An 18,908-nucleotide genomic window follows, 5' to 3' on the forward strand; every position below is an offset into this window, starting at 1 on the left:
TTGAAATTGTTGATTCTTTGTGTCTGCAATGAAATCGTATTCCTTGACAGTTGGTAGATTATATATTCCTCCATCTATCAAACTTGCATTCCACTATATTTATTTTTTTGCCAAAAGATGAGTTACCTTTGTTTGAAATCTGAGACACTGTGTCCAGTTTGGTACATCTGTTCAAATCACTTCCCACCTGATGTGGAAATCCTTCCTTGGACGTCACAACACTACAGTTAAGGCTGGTAAGGGTGACTTGCAAGTCTTAAGGTTTTCATTACCAAAATTTTAAGATTCTGAATGTCGATGGAGTCTCATTTAAGAGTCACCAAAGGTGCCTGCCCTCCTCCCCTGCTAAGAAGTGTCAGTTTGAGACTGTCCCAAGGCTGTCAAAGAACTCGGTGGGCAGGGGCTGTGGGCTGCCTGCCGTCTGAGCGTGAGGTGCAAGAAGCATTTGTGATTATTTTGGATCTAGGACTCCTCTGGGAAATGGAACACAAGTAGTTGCCTATCACTTTAATTTATAGTTGCAGAAGATTACTACAACCATGTCTATGCTCAGATTCAACCGATTTTTGATATCACTTTTGGATAGCAAAATGATTTACTTTTTTTTTTTAACTGGCAGCACCAATTGCCATTCCTTTTACACTTACTTTTTTTTGTTTTTTGTTTTCTTTTTACTGAGCTCTTGCATGATTTATCTTGTGTTACCATCCTAAATAAACATTTTACTAAGCATAGAATAAATTGTCTTTTTTCTGAATTAGGCTTTTGGAACATCCTATGTCAGGATGGGTTTTTTTGTTTTTCGATTGGCAACAAAAGCTCTACATAGGGCTGCAAACATTTGTTCTCCACTTAATAATCTAAAACCCTCTGTATTTTTTAGAAAATTTGGAATTTTCCTCCTGATTTTGCCATTGTATTGGTTTGCTGTGTTTTTTTTGATTTATGCAAAAGCATTTGACTTTGTTTTTATGTGATGCACCATAAATGTTAAAGTGTTGAATACTAACAGTGCTTACTACAAGAAGGATGTAGTCTCGCTTGCTGCATTAAAATATCTTGTGGAGGAAGGGAGCTGGATGGGTTTTACTTTTATCTAGTGTGTCTCGTAACATCTTTCTAAATAAGCAGCGTAACTGCATCGTTTAACCTCCTGTCTTTCTCTCTCTCATTCCCACCCCCGACCCCCCGACCCCCCGCATGTCTTTGCTTTTGTGTATCAGAGTTTCTTTCTTTTTCGCATCCTAGTTTTGTTTCTGTTTTCATCCTCCTTGGAAGATTCTGACAGTGTGGAGGAAGGGTGGGAAATCGTGTCCTAAGTGGAGCAGACTCCTTGCGGCCCAAGCTGGGGATGGGTGGGGGGGTCTCACACTTGTTTTTGTGCATGTAAATCAAACACAGGCTGGGATCATTCGCTGGAGAGCACAATGCATAGAGCGAGGATCTGGGACTTCAGCAAGCCACCTGATTCATGAAGTGTCAGTGCCTCCTTCAGTCGTTCTGCCCACGTAACTGTAAAGCTGGCTAAGATGCTGCCGCCATCTTGTGGCCCAACAGGATGACATCTTAACAGGTGCCTTAGGGGAGCGCAGGACAGGACTGGGCAGCACCCGTGCACACGCTGGGAACAAAGGCGTTGTCTGACGCACCTCACGAAGCACTGTTTCAGAATTACTCTCACTTCCTGAATAAAGGTTATCAGGTAATTCATACTTTTTATCGAGCTGTTTTATTTGTGTGAATTTCTTTTTAATGTAAACATACAGAGAAATAAAGCAAAGTTAACAAATTTGCCCACTAAGTAACTCTGAAAAGCTGCTGGCTGTTGGCTGCTTACAGACAGCAGTCCATTCCCTGTCCAGTTCAATCACAGGGTTTGAAGAACGTTTCCCAGGGAGTTCCCTGGCGGTCCAGTGGTTAGGACTCGGTGCTTCACTTGTGGTGGCCCGGGTTCAGTCCCTGGCTGGGGAACCAAGATCCTGAAAGCTGCTCAGCATGGCCAAAAAAAAGAAGAAGAAGAAGAGGAAGGTTTCCTGCTTCCTTATGTAGTCTGGTCAAAGAGAGAAATGGCTGGAGAAAAAAAAGTTGCAGGTGGAAGGCCTTGCTAGGGAAGATCCAGCCTAGCCTTTCCAAAGATACCAATTGGTTGGACAGTTTCCTGGGAAGATCAAGCAAAGATTTCATTTCAATAGAAATCATAAGTGATTTGTGGGAACGCTAGGAAAAGCACAAGCTTTGGGGTCAGACTTGTGTTGAGTCTTGGCTCCCCACACTCTAGCTCTGACCTTGGATTTAACATGAGCCTTGTTCCCGCTCAGTTACCAGCAGAGACTCCTGCCACAGGATTTCTGTGAGGTGTAGATGAGCCCATGTCCTGAAGCTCACAACACAGCTTGGGGTACATCAAGTGCTCAGGACCTCAGGGGCCCTCTTTCCCCTCCCCTTCTTTGTGCTTAACTTGGGACAGCTGCCTTGAAAGCTGGCTGGAACCAGTTCAGCCAGAGTTCCTTTGACCCATTTGACGACTTTAGTAGTTTTGCCCTTGTTAGAGAGCTTGCATCTTCAGAAACTGACTCCCAGTTACCTTGCAAAACTTGCTGTCAGTGAGGTCTGATGAGGGCTGATTGGATTCGGGCTCCATGTGGGTTTTTCTCCTATGTGCTTCACCATCTAGTGGCTGAATGTAGAATCTCCAAGGACCCTGCACTCTGCCCAGTAACCACCGCTCCCTCCCCTGCCAACTGATCTGGGTTAGCCTTTGCAGTGTGGAGTCTTGTGCAGGTGCTGGCTGGGTCATTCTCTTCCAGTTCTGAAACAATTCCCTCTTTTGTCCCTGCAATTTAAAAGCAAGTTGCAGCATAATATAGCACTAGTCCTTTTAAACAATGACAAGGATACTTTTTTATACTACCAGAACATAATACTCCAGATTTCCAACCTAGGGTGACCTTGGGTGCTTAAAAAGTGAGTCTTCAGGCAAACACTATATACTGACTCCATTACCAAAACGGAATGGAAACACAGAACCTATTTACTCATAAGTTTTCTAAGACAATAAATAGTTCTGTAATAGGAAAACTGGTGTGCCCTAAAGCTAAGTGACGTGTTTACTTCAAGTTCTGAGAACTGAAGATCTCAGGACTTTAAAGAATGCTCAGAGAAACTGTCCAACTGACGGAAAGATCACCTGGCTGAAACCCCCCATCCCAACCCCCATCTGACACAGACAATAGCAGCAAACATTAAATCCAAGGATATTAATCCTATTCAGAACATAGGGATTTACTCAAAGAAAATCCAGTCCTAAAGGGAGAAATAGAGGAAGATGTGAATCAGTTTGAAACACAGAATAAAGATTAGTTTCTTCAAGTTAATATGAAGATAAAATGAAATGCCAAGAAATCGCTGAAGAATACCTGCTGTTATTTGCAACTACATAGTGAAATTAACCTGAAAGAACAAGCAGGGAAGGATATCAAAGATCTCCCCCCACCACCACCACCAAATTCAAGATGAAGCAAATATGGCAGGATGTTATCCCTTGTTAAATCGGATGGTGGGTCCTTAGGTATCAGACATCTCTGTATTTGAAAATTTTCATCATTTAGAAGTCAATGATGGGTCATTCACCTTTTCAAGAGCTATGCTTTGACTTGGATATCTCATTTTGGAAGTAAAGTTATTTTTTTATTTTTTTAAACTTTTAAACTAGCTATTTTTAATAGAAAATTGAAAAAAACCTGTGTAAAATAAGGGGCTGCCTATGCTTTGTATGACATACCCACATGATAGCACAGTATATTGTCTTAAAATAGCTCCAATTCGGGACTTCCCTGGTGGCACAGTGGATAAGACTCCACGCTCCTGATGCAGGGGGCCTGGGTTCGATCCCTGGTCAGGGAACTAGATCCCACGTGCATGCCGCAACTAAGAGTTCACATGCCACAACTAAGGAGCCCACGTGCCGCAACTGAGGAGCCTGCCTTCCGCAACTAAGACCTGGTGCAACCAAATAAAACAAATATTAAAAAATAAATAAATAAAATACAATAGCTCTGGGACTTCCCTGGTGGCACAGTGGTTAAGAATCCGCCTGCCAGCCTGTGCTCAGCAACAGGAGAGGCCGCGACAGTGAGAGGCCCCCGCTCGTCGCAACTAGAGAACGCCCTTGCACAGAAACGAAGACCCAACACAGCCAAAAATAAATATAAATAAATAAATAAATTTATTTAAAAAAAAATGTAGGTTTCTTTTCTGTTAAAAAAAAAAAAAAAGAATCCACCTGCCAATGCAGGGGACACGGGTTCAAGCCCTGGTCCGGGAAGATCCCACATGCCACGGAGCAACTAAGCTCGTGCACCACAACTACTGAAGCCTGCACACCTAGAGCCCATGCTCTGCAACAAGAGAAGCCACCGCAATGAGAAGCCCACGCACCGCAACGAAGAGTAGCCCCGCTCACCGCAGCTAGAGAAAAGCCCGCAGACAACAACGAAGACCCAACGCAGCCAAAAATAAAATATAAATAAATAAATTTACAAAAAAAATACAATAGCTCTAATTCAATCGATGGAATACTGTTACATGGAAATGGCAGAATATACCTGCAGTGATTAGAACTATACAAAATACAGGGAATTCCCTGGCGGCGCAGTGGTTAAGAATCCACCTGCCAATGCAAGGGACACGGGTTCGAGCCTTGGTCCAGGAAGATCCCACGTGCCACAGAGCAACTAAGCCCGTGCGCCACAACTACTGAGCCCGCGCTCTAGAGCCCACGAGCCACAACAACTGAGCCTGCGTGCTGCAACTACTTTTTTTAAATTAATTAATTTAAAAAAAGAGTAAACAAATTTTTCTAAGGTAAATGTATTTTTTGTTTTTTAAATTAATTAATTTTTGGCTGCGTTGGGTCTTCGTTGCTGTGTGCGGGCTTTCTCTAGTTGCAGCGAGAGGGGGCTACTCTTCATTGCAGTGCATGGGCTTCTCATTGCAGTGGCTTGTCTTGTGGCAGAGCACGGGCTCTAGGCTTGTGGGCTTCAGTAGTTGCAGCACGCGGGCTCAGTAGTTGTGGCACACGGCCTCAGTAGTTGTGGCTCATGGGCTCTAGAGAGCAGGCTCAGTAGTTGTGGCACACGGGCTTAGTTGCTCCGCAGCATGTGGGATCTTCCCAGCCCAGGACTCGAACCCGTGTCCCCTACATTGGCGGGCGGATTCTTAACCACTGGGCCACCAGGGAAGCCTTGTTTACTATCTTTTTGAAGTTATATAGTTTCATGGTTTGTTGTTAACATTTGTAACATTAAGTTCACAGTATCTCCTTTACCTTTACTAACAAAAGTTTATGTGGAAGCATTATCTGATTGCTAAACCTTACAAATCCTGTCTTCAAAAGGAAACTGTTACATTTAAGAAAATATGGGGCTTCCCTGGTGGCGCAGTGGTTGAGAATCTGCCTGCCAATGCAGGGGACACGGGTTAGTGCCCCGGTCCAGGAAGATTCCACATGCCGCGGAGCAACTGGGCCCGTGAGCCACAACTACTGAGCCTGCGCGTCTGGAGCCTGTGCTCCGCAACAAGAGAGGCCGCGATAGTGAGAGGCCCGCGCACCGCGATGAAGAGTGGCCCCCACTTGCCACAACTAGAGAAAGCCCTCACACGGAAACGAAGACCCAACACAGCCATAAATAAAAATAAAAATTAAAAAAAAAAAAGAAAATATGTGTCAGTCCTTCCTTCCTTCCTGCTGCGCCTGCACGCTAAAGAGGTATGTGGCAGAAACTCTGGCCCTCCAGCACCACCTGAGGATCCCAGAACCCGCCCCCGCCATGGAAAAGGACCAGGAGCTGGAGAGAAAAATATCTGGATTGAAGACCCCAATGGCTGAAGACGAGAGGAAGACAGCCCTGGAAATGGTCCAGGCACCTGGGACAGATAGACACTGTGTGACATTTGTATTGCATGAGGAGGACCATACCCTAGGGAATTCTCTTCGTTACATGATCATGAAGAACCCGGAAGTGGAATTTTGTGGTTACGCTACAACCCATCCTTCAGAGAAATTAGCAAAATTAATTTGCACATACAGACTCGAGGTACCCTTCCAGCTGTTGAGCCCTTTCAGAGAGGCCTGACTGAGCTCATGAATAGACATCTGCCAACATGTGCTTGACACGTTTGAAGCCAGCATAAAGGAAAATAAGGATCAAAAAGCCAGCAGAAATGAAGCCACATTCTAGTCCTGTATGCACTATACAGGGAGGACTGACCTCTAGAATATTCTATTCATGTTCTTGCAAAACCCAGAAGTAAACATTTGTGGTTACAACATGACCTGTCCTGCAGAAAGGCTTCCTTCTAGCTTTTAACCCATTTCTGCTGTTGGAGTCCCTGCAAGAAACTGTATTCTTCTAATAAATTTCCTCTTTTATTTAAACTGGAAAAAAAAATGTATGTGATCACAGGCACAATGTTCTAACTTCTGAATCACCCTTTTTCACCTTAATTGCTACTCTTCCTCCAGATCTCATTTTAATATCTTCTTCAGGGAAGTCTTCCCTGACCTCTCTGATTAAGTCACTTCTGGCCACACCAAGTGCCCAATAAATATTTATTTTATGAATGATTGAATGATTCTCTTTTTCTATAAAAATCTCATAACTTCCTTGTTTACAATTCCCTGTATCATTTTCACAACCGTCAATACAGTTTCATTATTATTTTTAACTATGAAATTCTGCCCTTTAGAAGACCCCTGAAGGTTCTTCAGACTTGGAAAAATTTGACATTTAATGTTTGTTCATTAATGAAGTATTTAATAAGTGCATTTAATGTGCGCTATTATGTGCATTGCAGTGAACAAGATGGACAAGGTTTCCAAGCTCAGGCAACTTACACACTCAAGGTGGGAGGAGAGAGGTAACACATGTGATACAATGTCAGGGAATGATTAAGTGCTGTGAAGGAAACTAAAGCTGGGCAAAGGAACGGGAACCGATGGGTGGGCTGTTTTAGATAAAGTGGCCAGGGAAGGCTCTTGAGGCAGTGACGCTGGAGCTGAGGGCTGAATGAAGTGAGAGAGTGACAGGGAAATACCTGCAGGAGGAGCGTCCCTGGCAGAGGACACGGAGACTTTGAAAACCTTGGGGCAAGAAAAAGCTTGATGTATTTCAGGGGGAAAAAAAGTGGCAGGCAGTGGAGTGAAGGAGGGAGAAAGTAGTAACCCTAACCCGGGAAGGCAGATAATCACGCATTTACAGACTTGTGCTGTGTGACTACCAGGGAAAAGCTTCTCTAAGGGTTTGGAGTGCAGCCTTGCAAGATCCTAAGCTGATGGGCCTGGTTTGACGGTTCAACAAGGTCACCCCAGCTGCTGTAGGGAGAATGCACCGTAGGTGGGGTGGCAGAGTGGGAGAGAGCAGTGGGAAGACCGGGTTAGGTACATGATGAAGAGGGCTCGGGCCAGGGTGGAGGGGAGTGGAGGGGCTGAGAAGTGGTCAGAACCTATGACCTGCTCGGGAGGAAGGAGGGCAGATCAGGCTATTCCCCACTCCCCAGCACAAAGCTGCCGTGTGGCTTCAGGCCCTGAACCAGGGAATGGTCCTAAAGAGGCACTCCTGACCCCAGGATAGGGCGGGGCTGGTGGCAACTTCGTCACAGGCTTGTAGCCCCACAGACCTGGGTATGAACTCCAGATCCGCCACTGACTGCTGGGGGTCTCTGGGCTAGCTAACCCTTCGGGTCAGGAAGAGTCCTTATCTACAAAAAGAAAATAGCAGAACAGACTTCACACCTGCGAAGACCCTAGGAGACCCACCTGTGTCTTCCGGGTCAGCGCATCTGCGCAGGCGCAGAGGCCCAGCGGCCGCTGCGTGGGGTCCAGTGCGCGTGCGCCGGTCTCGGTCTCTCACTCTCTCTCCCCACCCCCTCCCCCCCACACACACCCCCGCCCCCGCGTGCGCCTGCGCAGAGTCGCGGTTCGGCGGTGGAGACCGGAGGGCGCTGGGCTCCGGGTGGCAGCTCGCTCGCGGCGAGCCGGCCCGAGCCCGGGCGGCGGGTTCTTCGCCATGCCGGGGATGGTGCTCTTCGGCCGGCGGTGGGCCATCGCCAGCGACGACTTGGTCTTCCCGGGGGTCTTCGAGCTGTTCGTGCGAGTGCTGTGGTGAGGGCGGGCTCTGCGGGCAGCGGGCGGCCGGGGCGGAGGAGGGAGCGGGGCCGAGGCGGAGGAGGGAGTGGGGCCGAGGCGGCCGAGGGCAGGGACGGTGTCGCCTGCCTTGCGTTCTCGTACCTGGTCCTCTCCACCGCCCGAGGAGGTGGGTGCCGCTGCTCTCCCCATTTACAGACGGCACACGGCGGTCTAGAGCGGGTGCGCCGTGCCCGGCGTCATGGGGTGGGCCCGCCGGCGGGACGTCGGCGCTGCAGGGCACGGGCACCCCTCCGGGGCGCCGAGACCCGGGCCTGGGAGCCGCCGGGACTGCGCTGCCGCCCAAAGCCGTGGCCTCGGGACCTCCTGCCTCGAGCCGGGAACAGCCATCAGCATCACTCCAGCGTTCTGCATGGAAATGCACTGCATCTTGTCTACCAAACGCAGGAATGGCAACAATACTGTTCGTGCCGTTCCTGAGCCGGTTGTGGCTGAATCCCTTGACGAGCACACACGACTGGCATTTTCTCTCTAGTCTTTCAAAATGTAGAATCCGTGGGAAGTGGAATTGGGTGCCTGAAAGTCAGTCCCAGAGGGTCTGAGCGAAGAGTAATATCATCGTTATTAAAAAGTAGATTCTTAAGGGGAGAGGAATTTAAGAACATGAAATTATGAGCTGCTTCTTAGTTGTTTCATAGTTTCTAGAGCCAGTCTTTCTGAGATCATTTCACGTTATTATTTCTAGACAAGAATTTAATATCACAAAACTGATAAAAGCATAAAAAGTTATCTAGTCCAGTTCCTCTTCTGGCCTTGTATCTCTAATACCGCGTTCTTGCCAAATGGTTCCCTTCCGGATTCTGAAATAACTAGTGAAGAATCACTATCACGTTGCATTGTTTGGTGCTGCCTTTCATTGTTGTGTCCTGAATTACAAAATATACTTATGAGTCCGCAATCCTTGTCCTTTCAAGTTGATCAGTGTTCACCACAGAACATCTTTCCATAGCTTGCTTTCCATCCCCTTGTTTTTGTACTACACCCAGCAGATTACCATGTGTGTTTGTCAGTTTCTTGTTAATCCACAGAAGTAAAAATTCTCTTGCTGATGATTGAACAAGCATATACTTTGTTTACCAGGTGCATATCTTGGAGTCACGATGGGGCTGCTTTCCAGCAGTTCACATTATATTTGCTTGCTTATGGCTTTAAGTGTATTACAGCAGGCACAGAATAAAAACAATGGATGTAAGCATAGAAAGTATAAAACTCATTAAAAATAAAAAAGAAAGCCATACTCTTTAGTTGACTTAGTAAATATTTTATTGAGGAAGATTCAATTCCAAAGTGAACCTCGCCTTGTTTTGGAAAGTATTAACTCCATTCACTTCCTTCCATTGTGTTTTTCAAAGCGGCTCCTTGGATTCCATTTCTGACGCTGCCTGTGTCTCGGCAGGTGGATCGGCATCCTGACGCTCTACCTCGTGCACAGAGGGAAGCTGGACTGTCCTGGTGGCGTCCTGCTCAGCAGTTACCTGATCGTGCTCATCATTCTCCTGGCAGTTATCATAGGCACCGTGTCAGCCATCGTGTGTGTCAGCATGAAAGGTAAACACCAGTCTTTTCTGTTTGACACCTCTTCTTCTTCTTCTTCTTTTTTTTGGCTGCGCAGCCTGCGGGATCTTAGTTCCCAGACCAGGGATGGAACCCGGGCCCCCTGTAGTGGGGGAGTCCTAACCACTGGACCACCAGGGAATTCCCAACACCTCTTTTTTTTTAATAGCTTTTTTGAGATATAATTCACGTACCATACAATTCATCCATTTAAGTGAATTGTAATTCAGTGATTTTTTTCGTATATTCAGAGAGTCGTGCCACCCTCCCCGCAATCAATTTCAGAACATTTCATCACCCCAGAAAGAATTCCTGTACCCACTAGCAATTACTCCTCATTTCTCCCCAACTCCCTCAGCCCTAGGCGTCCACTACTCTACTTCCTGTCTGTAGGTTTGCCTGTTCTGGACATCGTATAGGTGGACTCATCCACAATGTGCCCTTTCGGTCTGGCTTCTTAAACTTGGGGTAACGTTTTCTAGGTTCATCCGTGTTAGAGCACGTATCAGCCTTCATTCCTTTTTATGACTGCATAGTATTGCACTGAACGTATATACCACAGTTTACTTATCCATTCGTCAGTTGGTGGACATTTGGGTTGTTTCCACTTTTTGGCTGTTACAGATAATGCTGCTTTCAACATTTGCATACATGTTTTACATACCCTTATGTTTTTATTTCTCTTGGATACGTTCCTAGGGGTGGTAGTGCTAGATCACCTGGTAAATCTGTTTAACTTCCTGAGGAACTGCCAGACTGTTTTCCAAGCAGTTGCACCATTTTTCTTTCCCACCAGCACTTTATAAGGCTTCCAGTTTCTCCACATCCTCACCAACACGTATTATCTGACTTTTTGATCATAGCCATCCTGGTAGATATGAAATGCTATCTCATTGTGGTTTTGATATGCATTTTCTTGACGACTAATGATATTGAGCATCTTTTTATATGCTCAGTGGCCATTTTTATATTATTTTTAAAGAAATATCTATTCAGATTCTTTGCCCAATTTTAAATTGGGTTCTTTGTCCTTTATTAATGAGTTGTAAGAGTTATATCTCTTCTTGATAATTTTTTTCTATATGTTACCATTTTCTGCAGACAGTCGCTTAGCTGAGAATGTCTGAAAATGTTGGAAACCTTCCCTGTCGATTCCTGTGGTTTGTAGGTTGAGCTGAGCACTCTTGTGGCTGATACAGAAATGCATCAGTAAATGAAAACTCATCCGTCAAAGGCAGGGCTGCATGGCATGCTACCATCCAACGTGTTTTATCACTGCTTGAATCGGGATGTAGGAGGGAGGCTTACACACTGTAGGTGATGATGATAAAACTGGGAGAGAGTAAGTAGCTGATACCCTGGGTGATGGAATCAAGATCTCGACAGGGTGGAACGATAGACTGAAACTTAATAGATGGTAGTTCGTGGGGAGAAATACAGAGAGAAATGTTAGTGGCAAAGTGTTTCATGAGAAAAAGACCTTAGGGTTTGGATGACCAAGAAGCATGGCACATGCCCACCTACTGCAGTAACGTAGAACATAGAGCTCTGGATATTCAAGTTTACCTCTGAAAACATGAATGCATGGGGTCTGGATCAAAGACGGTCCCAGTTCTGTGGTCTTTGTCGGATCCCAAGTCTGGAGTGTCATTGGTGCTGATGCTGAAGGAAAGGAAGGAGCTGAAATGTGTACGATGAGCATTTAGCACTGTGAGGCTCTTACTGAGCTCAGATTTTCTGAAAGATGGTGTCATTTCAGGTACAGGGTATCTAGTTTCCCTGTCTGTTCACATCACATGCTGTTTAGCACACCAGGTTTACAACTGTAATAGTGGGTTAAGTATAAGCCTTTTTTTCCTTAAATGTTTTTCTTCAGATATTTTTGGTGGTGTCAGGGCACAGTCACACCCCTGCGGTGGATGGATGGCCGCGTGCCTCAGGCTTCTCCTCGCACGCACCGTCACACGTCAGAGTTCGGCAAACATCTCTCGGTTTTGCGGGGTGTTCTGGGCGGGTCGCTTCTGCAGCAGCCTCCTCCAGACAGGACTTCCCCCGACCCCTCACATAGCAAGTGGATGTGTCAGAAACCGACCCTCTGCCCGGCGCAGGATGGGTGGTTGGTTCAGGACTGGACATGTGCCCTGATTCGGGCCAGTGAAATTCAGGGAGTTTCCTGGGAAGTCCCAGGGAAGTCCTTCCCTGCTCCTCTGGGAAAGATCCAGAAGCAGCATATGGTTTTCCTTCTGGATGGCACTGTGCATGAGTGAGCTGCTGAATTCCTGCTGAGTCTCCCCCCCTCACAGCCCAGGAGGAGCTGAATACAGAGGAGGGCAGGGCCGAGAAGCAGAGGACACCCTGGTGCCAGTCCTGGCCCTGCGTTTCCAGTCCCTTGAGTCAAGACAGATCCTGCTTGTTTTTATTTTTTTTAATTTATTTATTTTATTTACTTATTTTTGGCTGTGTTGGGTCTTCGTTGCTGCGTGCGGGCTTTCTCTAGTTGCGGCGAGTGGGGGCTACTCTTGGCTTCTCATTGTTGTGGCTTCTGTTGTTGCGGAGCACAGGCTCTAGGCACATGGGCTTCAGTAGTTGAGGCGCATGGGCTCAGTAGTTGTGGCTTGCGGGCTCTGGAGCGCAGGCTCAGTAGTTGTGGTGCACGGGCTTAGTTGCTCCGCGGCATGTGGGATCTTCCTGGACCAGGGCTCGAACCCATGTCCTCTGCATTGGCAGGCGGATTCTTAACCACTGCACCACCAGGGAAGCACCCTGTTTGTTTTTAAACCAGTTTGAGTTTGAGAAAGATACCACAACTGAAGTGAAGACAGTATTTTATAAAAACATGTTAGTTTAATTGCCAATTTGTTACAAATCAATAACATCATATGCTTTATTTTAAATATTATGTAAATTTCAGTGAAGAATACCATAAAGTTAAAAAAAAAAGACAGATGATGGTTAGGGTCAAATAAGAAGAGGAGTAACCATCAAGCCAACAGTAGATGATGACTGAAGATTATCAGTTAAGTAATACCTTTGGATGAAGTCAGAATTTCTCTTAACAACCTAGGGGTATAATTTCAAAGCAGTACTGGGGATACAGCTCATTACCTTAGTAGAAGCCATAAGGTCGTTTTCATTTTCTTCTGATGAAAATTAACCTCTACTACTAAAATAAATAATAGAATCTATAATAAATGTCAGAATTGACATATTGGTGGATTTAATCCACATTTTAGCAGTAATTGATCATTGCTTAACAGTGTCACATTTGTGCATCAATTCAGGTTTGAAATGAAACTGCTGTTACAACCAGCCTTTGCTGTAGCATGCATACCACTGAACCTGTTTGAAATAAAGTTTTTCTCTTATTTTTTCAAAGAAAAAAAAAGGCAAATGGGAAAAAATATTGTAACAGATGAGACTTAGAGCCAATCTCCTTAATATAGAAGGGCTCTATGATAAATAAGAAAAAGACCAATAGGCAGCGCAAAAATGGGCAAATATGGTGAACAATAAAATAAGTAAAAGAGATTTTTACGTATATAAAAAAAATTCAGCCTCAATCACAATAAGGAAAATTCATCAAGATGATACACTGGGTTGGTGAATCTGTGCAGTTGTGAGACTGTTGCTTCTGGGTCTTTCCTGGAGCCGGGAACGCCTTCCCCAGAACCTCCCTTCTGCTCAGGCAGCTCATTTTGTTGGTGAGCATGTAGATTTGCTGAATCTCTTGGAAGCCTAATTTGGCTGTGTGTGTTGTGTACATATGGGTATCAGTCGGTTTTTTCCCTGTATATTTGCATGTGTGCAAAATACTTGAAGTTTGCCACAGTGTTGCTTGTAGGCACAGTGCCTGTCAATAGGCCGCCAGTTTAAGTGTCGCTCGTTCATATGATAGTCTCCTGTGCACCTGTTAAAAAGAATGTGAAATGCTTTGTGAATGGACAAGGAGTGATTTCCAATATGCTAAGGTACAGGACACTGTATGTAGTTTGTTACTTTTTTGTAAAGGGATAAACTTACCTGTTTGGTTTATGTGTGGACTCTCTTGGGGGGTACACGAGTGACTAGTTTACTTTGAGGGAAGGTGACTGAGGGCTGGGATTCAGTGGTGGGAAGGAGGCTTAACATTTACTTTATACCTACTTGAGCACTTTGAACTTTTCACCCTTTACCTGCATTGCCTGCACAGAATCAGAGTTTTTTTACAAGTTATAAACCTTAGGTACATCTTTTAATAACCGTGAACCCCTTGGTAAACTTTATTACTGATACATGGATAACTCCCATCACCCCTTCTGTTTCGTAAGTCATCTTGATAATTAATCTGTCATTTGAACGGAAAGGCCCTGTTTATGGAGCTTTTGGCTGATACACCTCTAAACGAAACAGCACACATTGTAAGGGTGCATTTGGAACAAAGAGAGTTCAGTCATCTTTATCCAGAAAACTGATGCTTGTGTATTTACCTCTTTTTTGGTCTTCACTGTAGAATCTTGATATCGTGGTAGTTTCTAGTTTTGATTTGAGAACCTCCCTGATGAAATCCTACTGTTTTGACCATGTGGGAGGTTTAATTAGGGAAGATCCACCCTCGTGACTATCGTGTTTTGAGAGAACGCCCTCAACTTCCAAGGTCTGCCCTTCGCTGTGTTTGGTTGGATTCTGGGACATCTTGCATCGCCTCGGCGTTTGTGTCTCAAGAGCTCCTCTCGTGCCGGAGAGAATCACTGCAGTGGCTAGAGGTGTCAAGTCCCAAGATTCTGTGACACAGGCCTTCCTTGTGTGGCTCTCATGTCAGTGGCTCAGCCACGTGAAGGGCAACGGGGTTACTTCCTGAGACGGCGTCAGGGATATTACGGTCGGGGACGTAGCCGTGCTCATTCATTCTGGGGCGTCAGCTTTGTGATGCTCGCTGCAGCTCTTTACCTCGAGGAGAAAATAAAGGTCTGAGTAAAATAAAAACGCTTTTCTAGGCAAGCATGAACATAAAAAGGAGACTTTTTCAGTATCTCATGTCTTTTCTGGACCCTTCACCAGAACTCCGTCTCCTGCTTGCTTCCCTCTGAATTTGCTTCATCTGGGCAGCGTCCCTGCTGCGGCAGCCTCTTTGGAATCCTAGCCCTCCAGGAGGTGGGGGTGAGCAGGTGCTGTTTCCTGTTTCTCTCTGCTGGTTGCCTATTGTTACATAATAGTACACTCCAGATACAGGACTGATTTTTACTACCTGCACTCATTGTCCCTGGGAGAGAGAGAGAGTGCTGTTTCGGTTATCTTAGAACATTTTGTCTTTGTGCCAAAAATAAGGCCTGATAGTGTCTAATGTTTTAAAATGTGACTCTAAGTAATTCATTCTAATGGAAGGTAGCTTTTGGAATTTAAAAGCTATTTCCTTATCAAATTATTTTTTAGATCTTAGATTTTTTTTCAGTCACTGTTTTTGTTTTAATCATGTGGCATTTTTTTTTTTTTTAAATCTCCTCTTCTTATTTATTTATTTATTTATGGCTGTGTTGGGTCTTCGTTTCTGTGCGAGGGCTTCCTCCAGTTGCGGCAAGCAGGGGCCACTCTTCATCGCGGTGCGCAGGCCTCTCACTATCGCGGCCTCTCTTGTTGCGGAGCACAGGCTCCAGACGCGCAAGCTCAGTAATTGTGGCTCACGGGCCTAGTTGCTCCACGGCATGCGGGATCCTCCCGGACCAGGGCTCGAACCCGTGTCCTCTGCATTGGCAGGCAGATTCTCAACCACTGCGCCACCAGGGAAGCCCCTCATGTGGCATTTTTATGTTGCTTAAATTGGTGTTTATCACAACTTTTTCCCAAAGGGAGAGAGTTGATTTACATCAAGAATTAAAGTACACAGGCCTCTAATGATACTTGGATTTGTTTTACAGTTTTATTTATTTTTATAAATTTATTTGTTTGTTTTTATATTTGGCTGCATTGGGTCTTCGTTGCTGTGCGTGGACTTTCTCTAGTTGCGGTGAGCGGGGGCTACTCTTGGTTGCGGTGCTCAGGCTTCTCATTGTCGTGGCTTCTCTTGTTGCAGAGCACGGGCTCTAGGTGCTCGGGCTTCAGTAGTTGTGGCACGTGGGCTCAGTAGTTGTGGCGCACGGGCTTAGTTACTCCGTGGCATGTGGGATCTTCCCGGGCCAGGGCTCGAACCCATGTCCCCTGTATTGGCAGGCGGATTCTTAACCACTGCGCCACTAGGGAAGCCGCAAACTCAGTTTTAAATGTTGTGTCTAAATGGTGGGCTTCTGCAAGTGGTCTCACACATCAGAATTGTTCGCTTCCCAAAAGTGAGGACCACGGAGCATTGGTGAGGCAGAGAGCCTGTGGCATGCGAATCTGGATTATGGTTTGGAAAGTGGTTACTAAGCTCTCTGAGCCTCAGCTTCCTCATCTGTAAAATGGGATGATGACTGTGTCACAGTCACTGGGAGGATTGAAGAAGAACGGGCCCATGCTGTTTCAGGTGGTGCCTGGATTTTCCTGGCTGTGAGAACCCGGGTGACTGTATACCTCTGTTGTGACAGTTCTGTTTTATGTTGGTTGTCCCAGCATTATTAATAGAGCCTCCCTTTGCTCTCAGAAGTATCCCAATTTGGACAATGATTTTATTGTCACTCTAGTTAGAACCCAGAAGTGTTTTTAAACGCTGGTAAGTCTAAGAAATGAAACTGAGGCTTTTTGTCATGTTTCCCATCCCTCGCTTTGTCTGTTGCTCTCAAACTTAGGCATTGATGCCCAGTTACAGGCAGAAAAGTCAGATGGCGGCTGTGCCTATGGGACACATATGTGTGCTGTGACAGCTGTTGTTTTGTGGAAGGGCAACTACTCATCTCTGAGGGGGCAAGTGACCAGTTTGAACATTTTCTGTGTTTCAGGGACCATTTGTAATCCTGGACCACGGAAATCCATGTCTAAGCTGCTCTACGTGCGCCTGGCACTCTTTCTGCCAGAGGTGGTCTGGGCGTCCCTGGGGGCCGCCTGGATAGAGGACGGTGTTCAGTGTGACAGGACGGTGGGGAATGGCATCATTGCGACTGTCGCAGTCAGGTGAGGTCTGCAGTCTTCTGCAATTTCTTGTCCAAAATGCACTCGAGATGGAGGTAAACAAATACCTTCTGAGTAACTGAGGTGGCCCAGTGTCATGCAGGCTTCCTAATATAGTTAGAAAGGGATCTTTTTGAGTAAATCATAAAAATGCAGAGGGACTTGTTCATACATGAGGAATAGTTCATCTCCCATTATGCATTTATTGATGTAGTTTCCTTTCTTACCGGTTCTCATTTTTCTGTATTCCCTCCCTTCCCTTACAAGAAGGAAGAGACCTGAAGACCAAAATAGGGCAAAAACTAAAAGTAGGACGTGAAGAAATATAGTGTCTGGAATTGCTACAGGAAATAATCTGCTGGAATAAGGTTTATGCCCTTTCCAGACTAAAAATCTTACAGGTGATCTAGTCACGTCCCCTCACGCTGTAAATAAGGGGATGGAGACCCCGCCGCCCTGCTGAGCCTCTCGGTAGAGGCCGTGGCGGCCCTTCCTGGGCCACCTTCCAGGAGCACACGTGCTCATGGACCCAGGGCGCCTTGCGCATGGTGGACAACCTAGAAATATTGAAACGTAATGAATGAAAGACCTGTGAGGGTATCCCGTGGCACAGGAAGCCTCCTTTGGTTTTACTGAGGGGAACCCCGAGACCCTGGGGAGTAGGCCTGGGTCAAGGTCAGGGACTTCCATGCCCAGGCCGAGGCTCTGCCCACCAGACAGTTCCCTTTTCCTTTTGTGGCTTTTGGGGCTCTGATCTTTGCCGGGCCTGGGTTGGCCATGGGCTCAGAAGGAACTTTCTAGAAGAAACAAGTTGCCCGCCTCTGCCAGGTTCTGGGACATCCCCATCTTCCCTAGTAACAAGAAGCGCAAGCTGTACAGATGCAGAGAGTGACCCCATGGGTCACCTCAGGACTGCAGCCCCCAAGCCTTCTCCTCTCTCTGTGTCGCAGCTGGATCATCGTCGCCTCCACCGCGGTCATCATTGTCATCGTCTTTGACCCGCTGGGGGGGAAGATGGCTCCGTATCCCCCTGCGGGCCCCCATCACCTGGATAGTCATGAGTCCAGCCAGTTACTTAATGGCCTCAAGACGGCAGCTACAAGCGTGTGGGAAACGAGAATCAAGTTCCTGTGCTGCTGCATCGGCAAAGACGACCGTACTCGAGTTGCTTTTTCGAGTACGGCAGAGCTTTTCTCAACCTACTTTTCAGTAAGCCGACGGGGTCTGCTCTGGTCTCTTTCTTCTGTTTAAGTAAACACTTCTTTTGGGAAGATGAGTTCTCTGCATTTTGAACCCGTCTCCCTGTTGACATAAAACACCTCCTGAGAGTGAGTCCTCTGTGGGTGCGGCGGGTGGAGGTGTGCCCTGGGGTGAGCGCCCGAGAGCTCCAGGGAGCAGGGACCCGGGGCCCTGTGCTCACAGACCCCACGCCCTGGTCGGCGCATCCTTGTGTTGACGCCCATCTGTTACACAGTTAAGATTTTGAAATAGTTCTTAAGGAACTAAGTAGTGGAACCTGTACATTTTGAGAATCATTTGCCAGTCTTTTCCTACATTCTTTGTCCAGCTGGTTCTCAGCAGATGCCAGGTCCCGGCAGTGTCATGCCTCCGAGGTAGTATCAGACACTGGTTTCTTACAACTTTATGGCATGATAGAAATGATAGATGATTCTCTTTTTAAAGACAGTTGCAATGCAGAAGGGTGTCATGGTTCTAGAGCAGTTTCTTCAGTGATTTGGAAACATTTGTTTTTCTTTCACATCCAATTTCTCTTATAATGATCTCTGATAAACTGCCATTATGTTCAGTACTGCAACCAACTAAGAGAGAGGAGTTCTCTTGACGTCGTGCACGCCTGCCAGCCTTTTTCTCACCTCTCTGTGGTGTCCAGGCCTGCCCTGCTCAAGGCTGGCTCCGTAACCAGCAGCCTCCGCATAGGGATGAGAGAAGTGTGTCCCCCTAAATAATTTCAAAGAAGCACTTCAGCCTGGTCTTAAGATTGTTGAAAGAAGGAGGAAGAGAATCTGGCTATTCTTAGAGGATGTCTTAACCTGCATCGTGGGCAGAACCGATGGCTCAAGTGGCCGAGTGGCCA

The 18,908-nt window shown here is 46.3% G+C and overlaps 1 protein-coding gene, 1 long non-coding RNA gene and 1 pseudogene across 6 annotated transcripts in view; 2 read left to right on the forward strand and 1 right to left on the reverse strand.

Annotated features, from left to right (window-relative positions):
- Positions 1-1,722: 1,722 nt before the first annotated feature.
- Positions 1,723-7,882, reverse strand: LOC114238443 (uncharacterized). Its single transcript, XR_003623803.2, has 3 exons — positions 7,817-7,882; positions 2,585-2,833; positions 1,723-2,158 (listed from the first exon to the last, which is right to left on the reverse strand). It is a non-coding gene; the product is annotated as an uncharacterized LOC114238443 (long non-coding RNA).
- On the forward strand, positions 5,485-6,373 carry LOC103009154 (DNA-directed RNA polymerases I and III subunit RPAC2-like; annotated as a pseudogene).
- An 85-nt stretch (positions 7,883-7,967) lies between the features above and the next one.
- DAGLB (diacylglycerol lipase beta) overlaps positions 7,968-18,908 on the forward strand; it is a 32,325-nt gene continuing 21,384 nt past the window's right edge. For 4 of the 5 annotated variants that reach the window (XM_007186741.2, XM_007186742.2, XM_007186743.2 and 1 more), the window contains exons 1-4: positions 7,968-8,161; positions 9,600-9,751; positions 16,645-16,816; positions 17,764-18,022. In XM_007186741.2, the coding sequence (XP_007186803.2) occupies positions 8,067-8,161; positions 9,600-9,751; positions 16,645-16,816; positions 17,764-18,022 (678 nt within the window). In that variant the 5' untranslated portion in view covers positions 7,968-8,066. The remainder of the gene's footprint in view (positions 8,162-9,599; positions 9,752-16,644; positions 16,817-17,763; positions 18,023-18,908) is intronic. The other variant, XM_007186744.2, reaches the window with a different exon arrangement.

This window comes from Balaenoptera acutorostrata, chromosome 15, assembly GCF_949987535.1.
Source record: "Balaenoptera acutorostrata chromosome 15, mBalAcu1.1, whole genome shotgun sequence".
NCBI lineage: Eukaryota > Metazoa > Chordata > Mammalia > Artiodactyla > Balaenopteridae > Balaenoptera > Balaenoptera acutorostrata.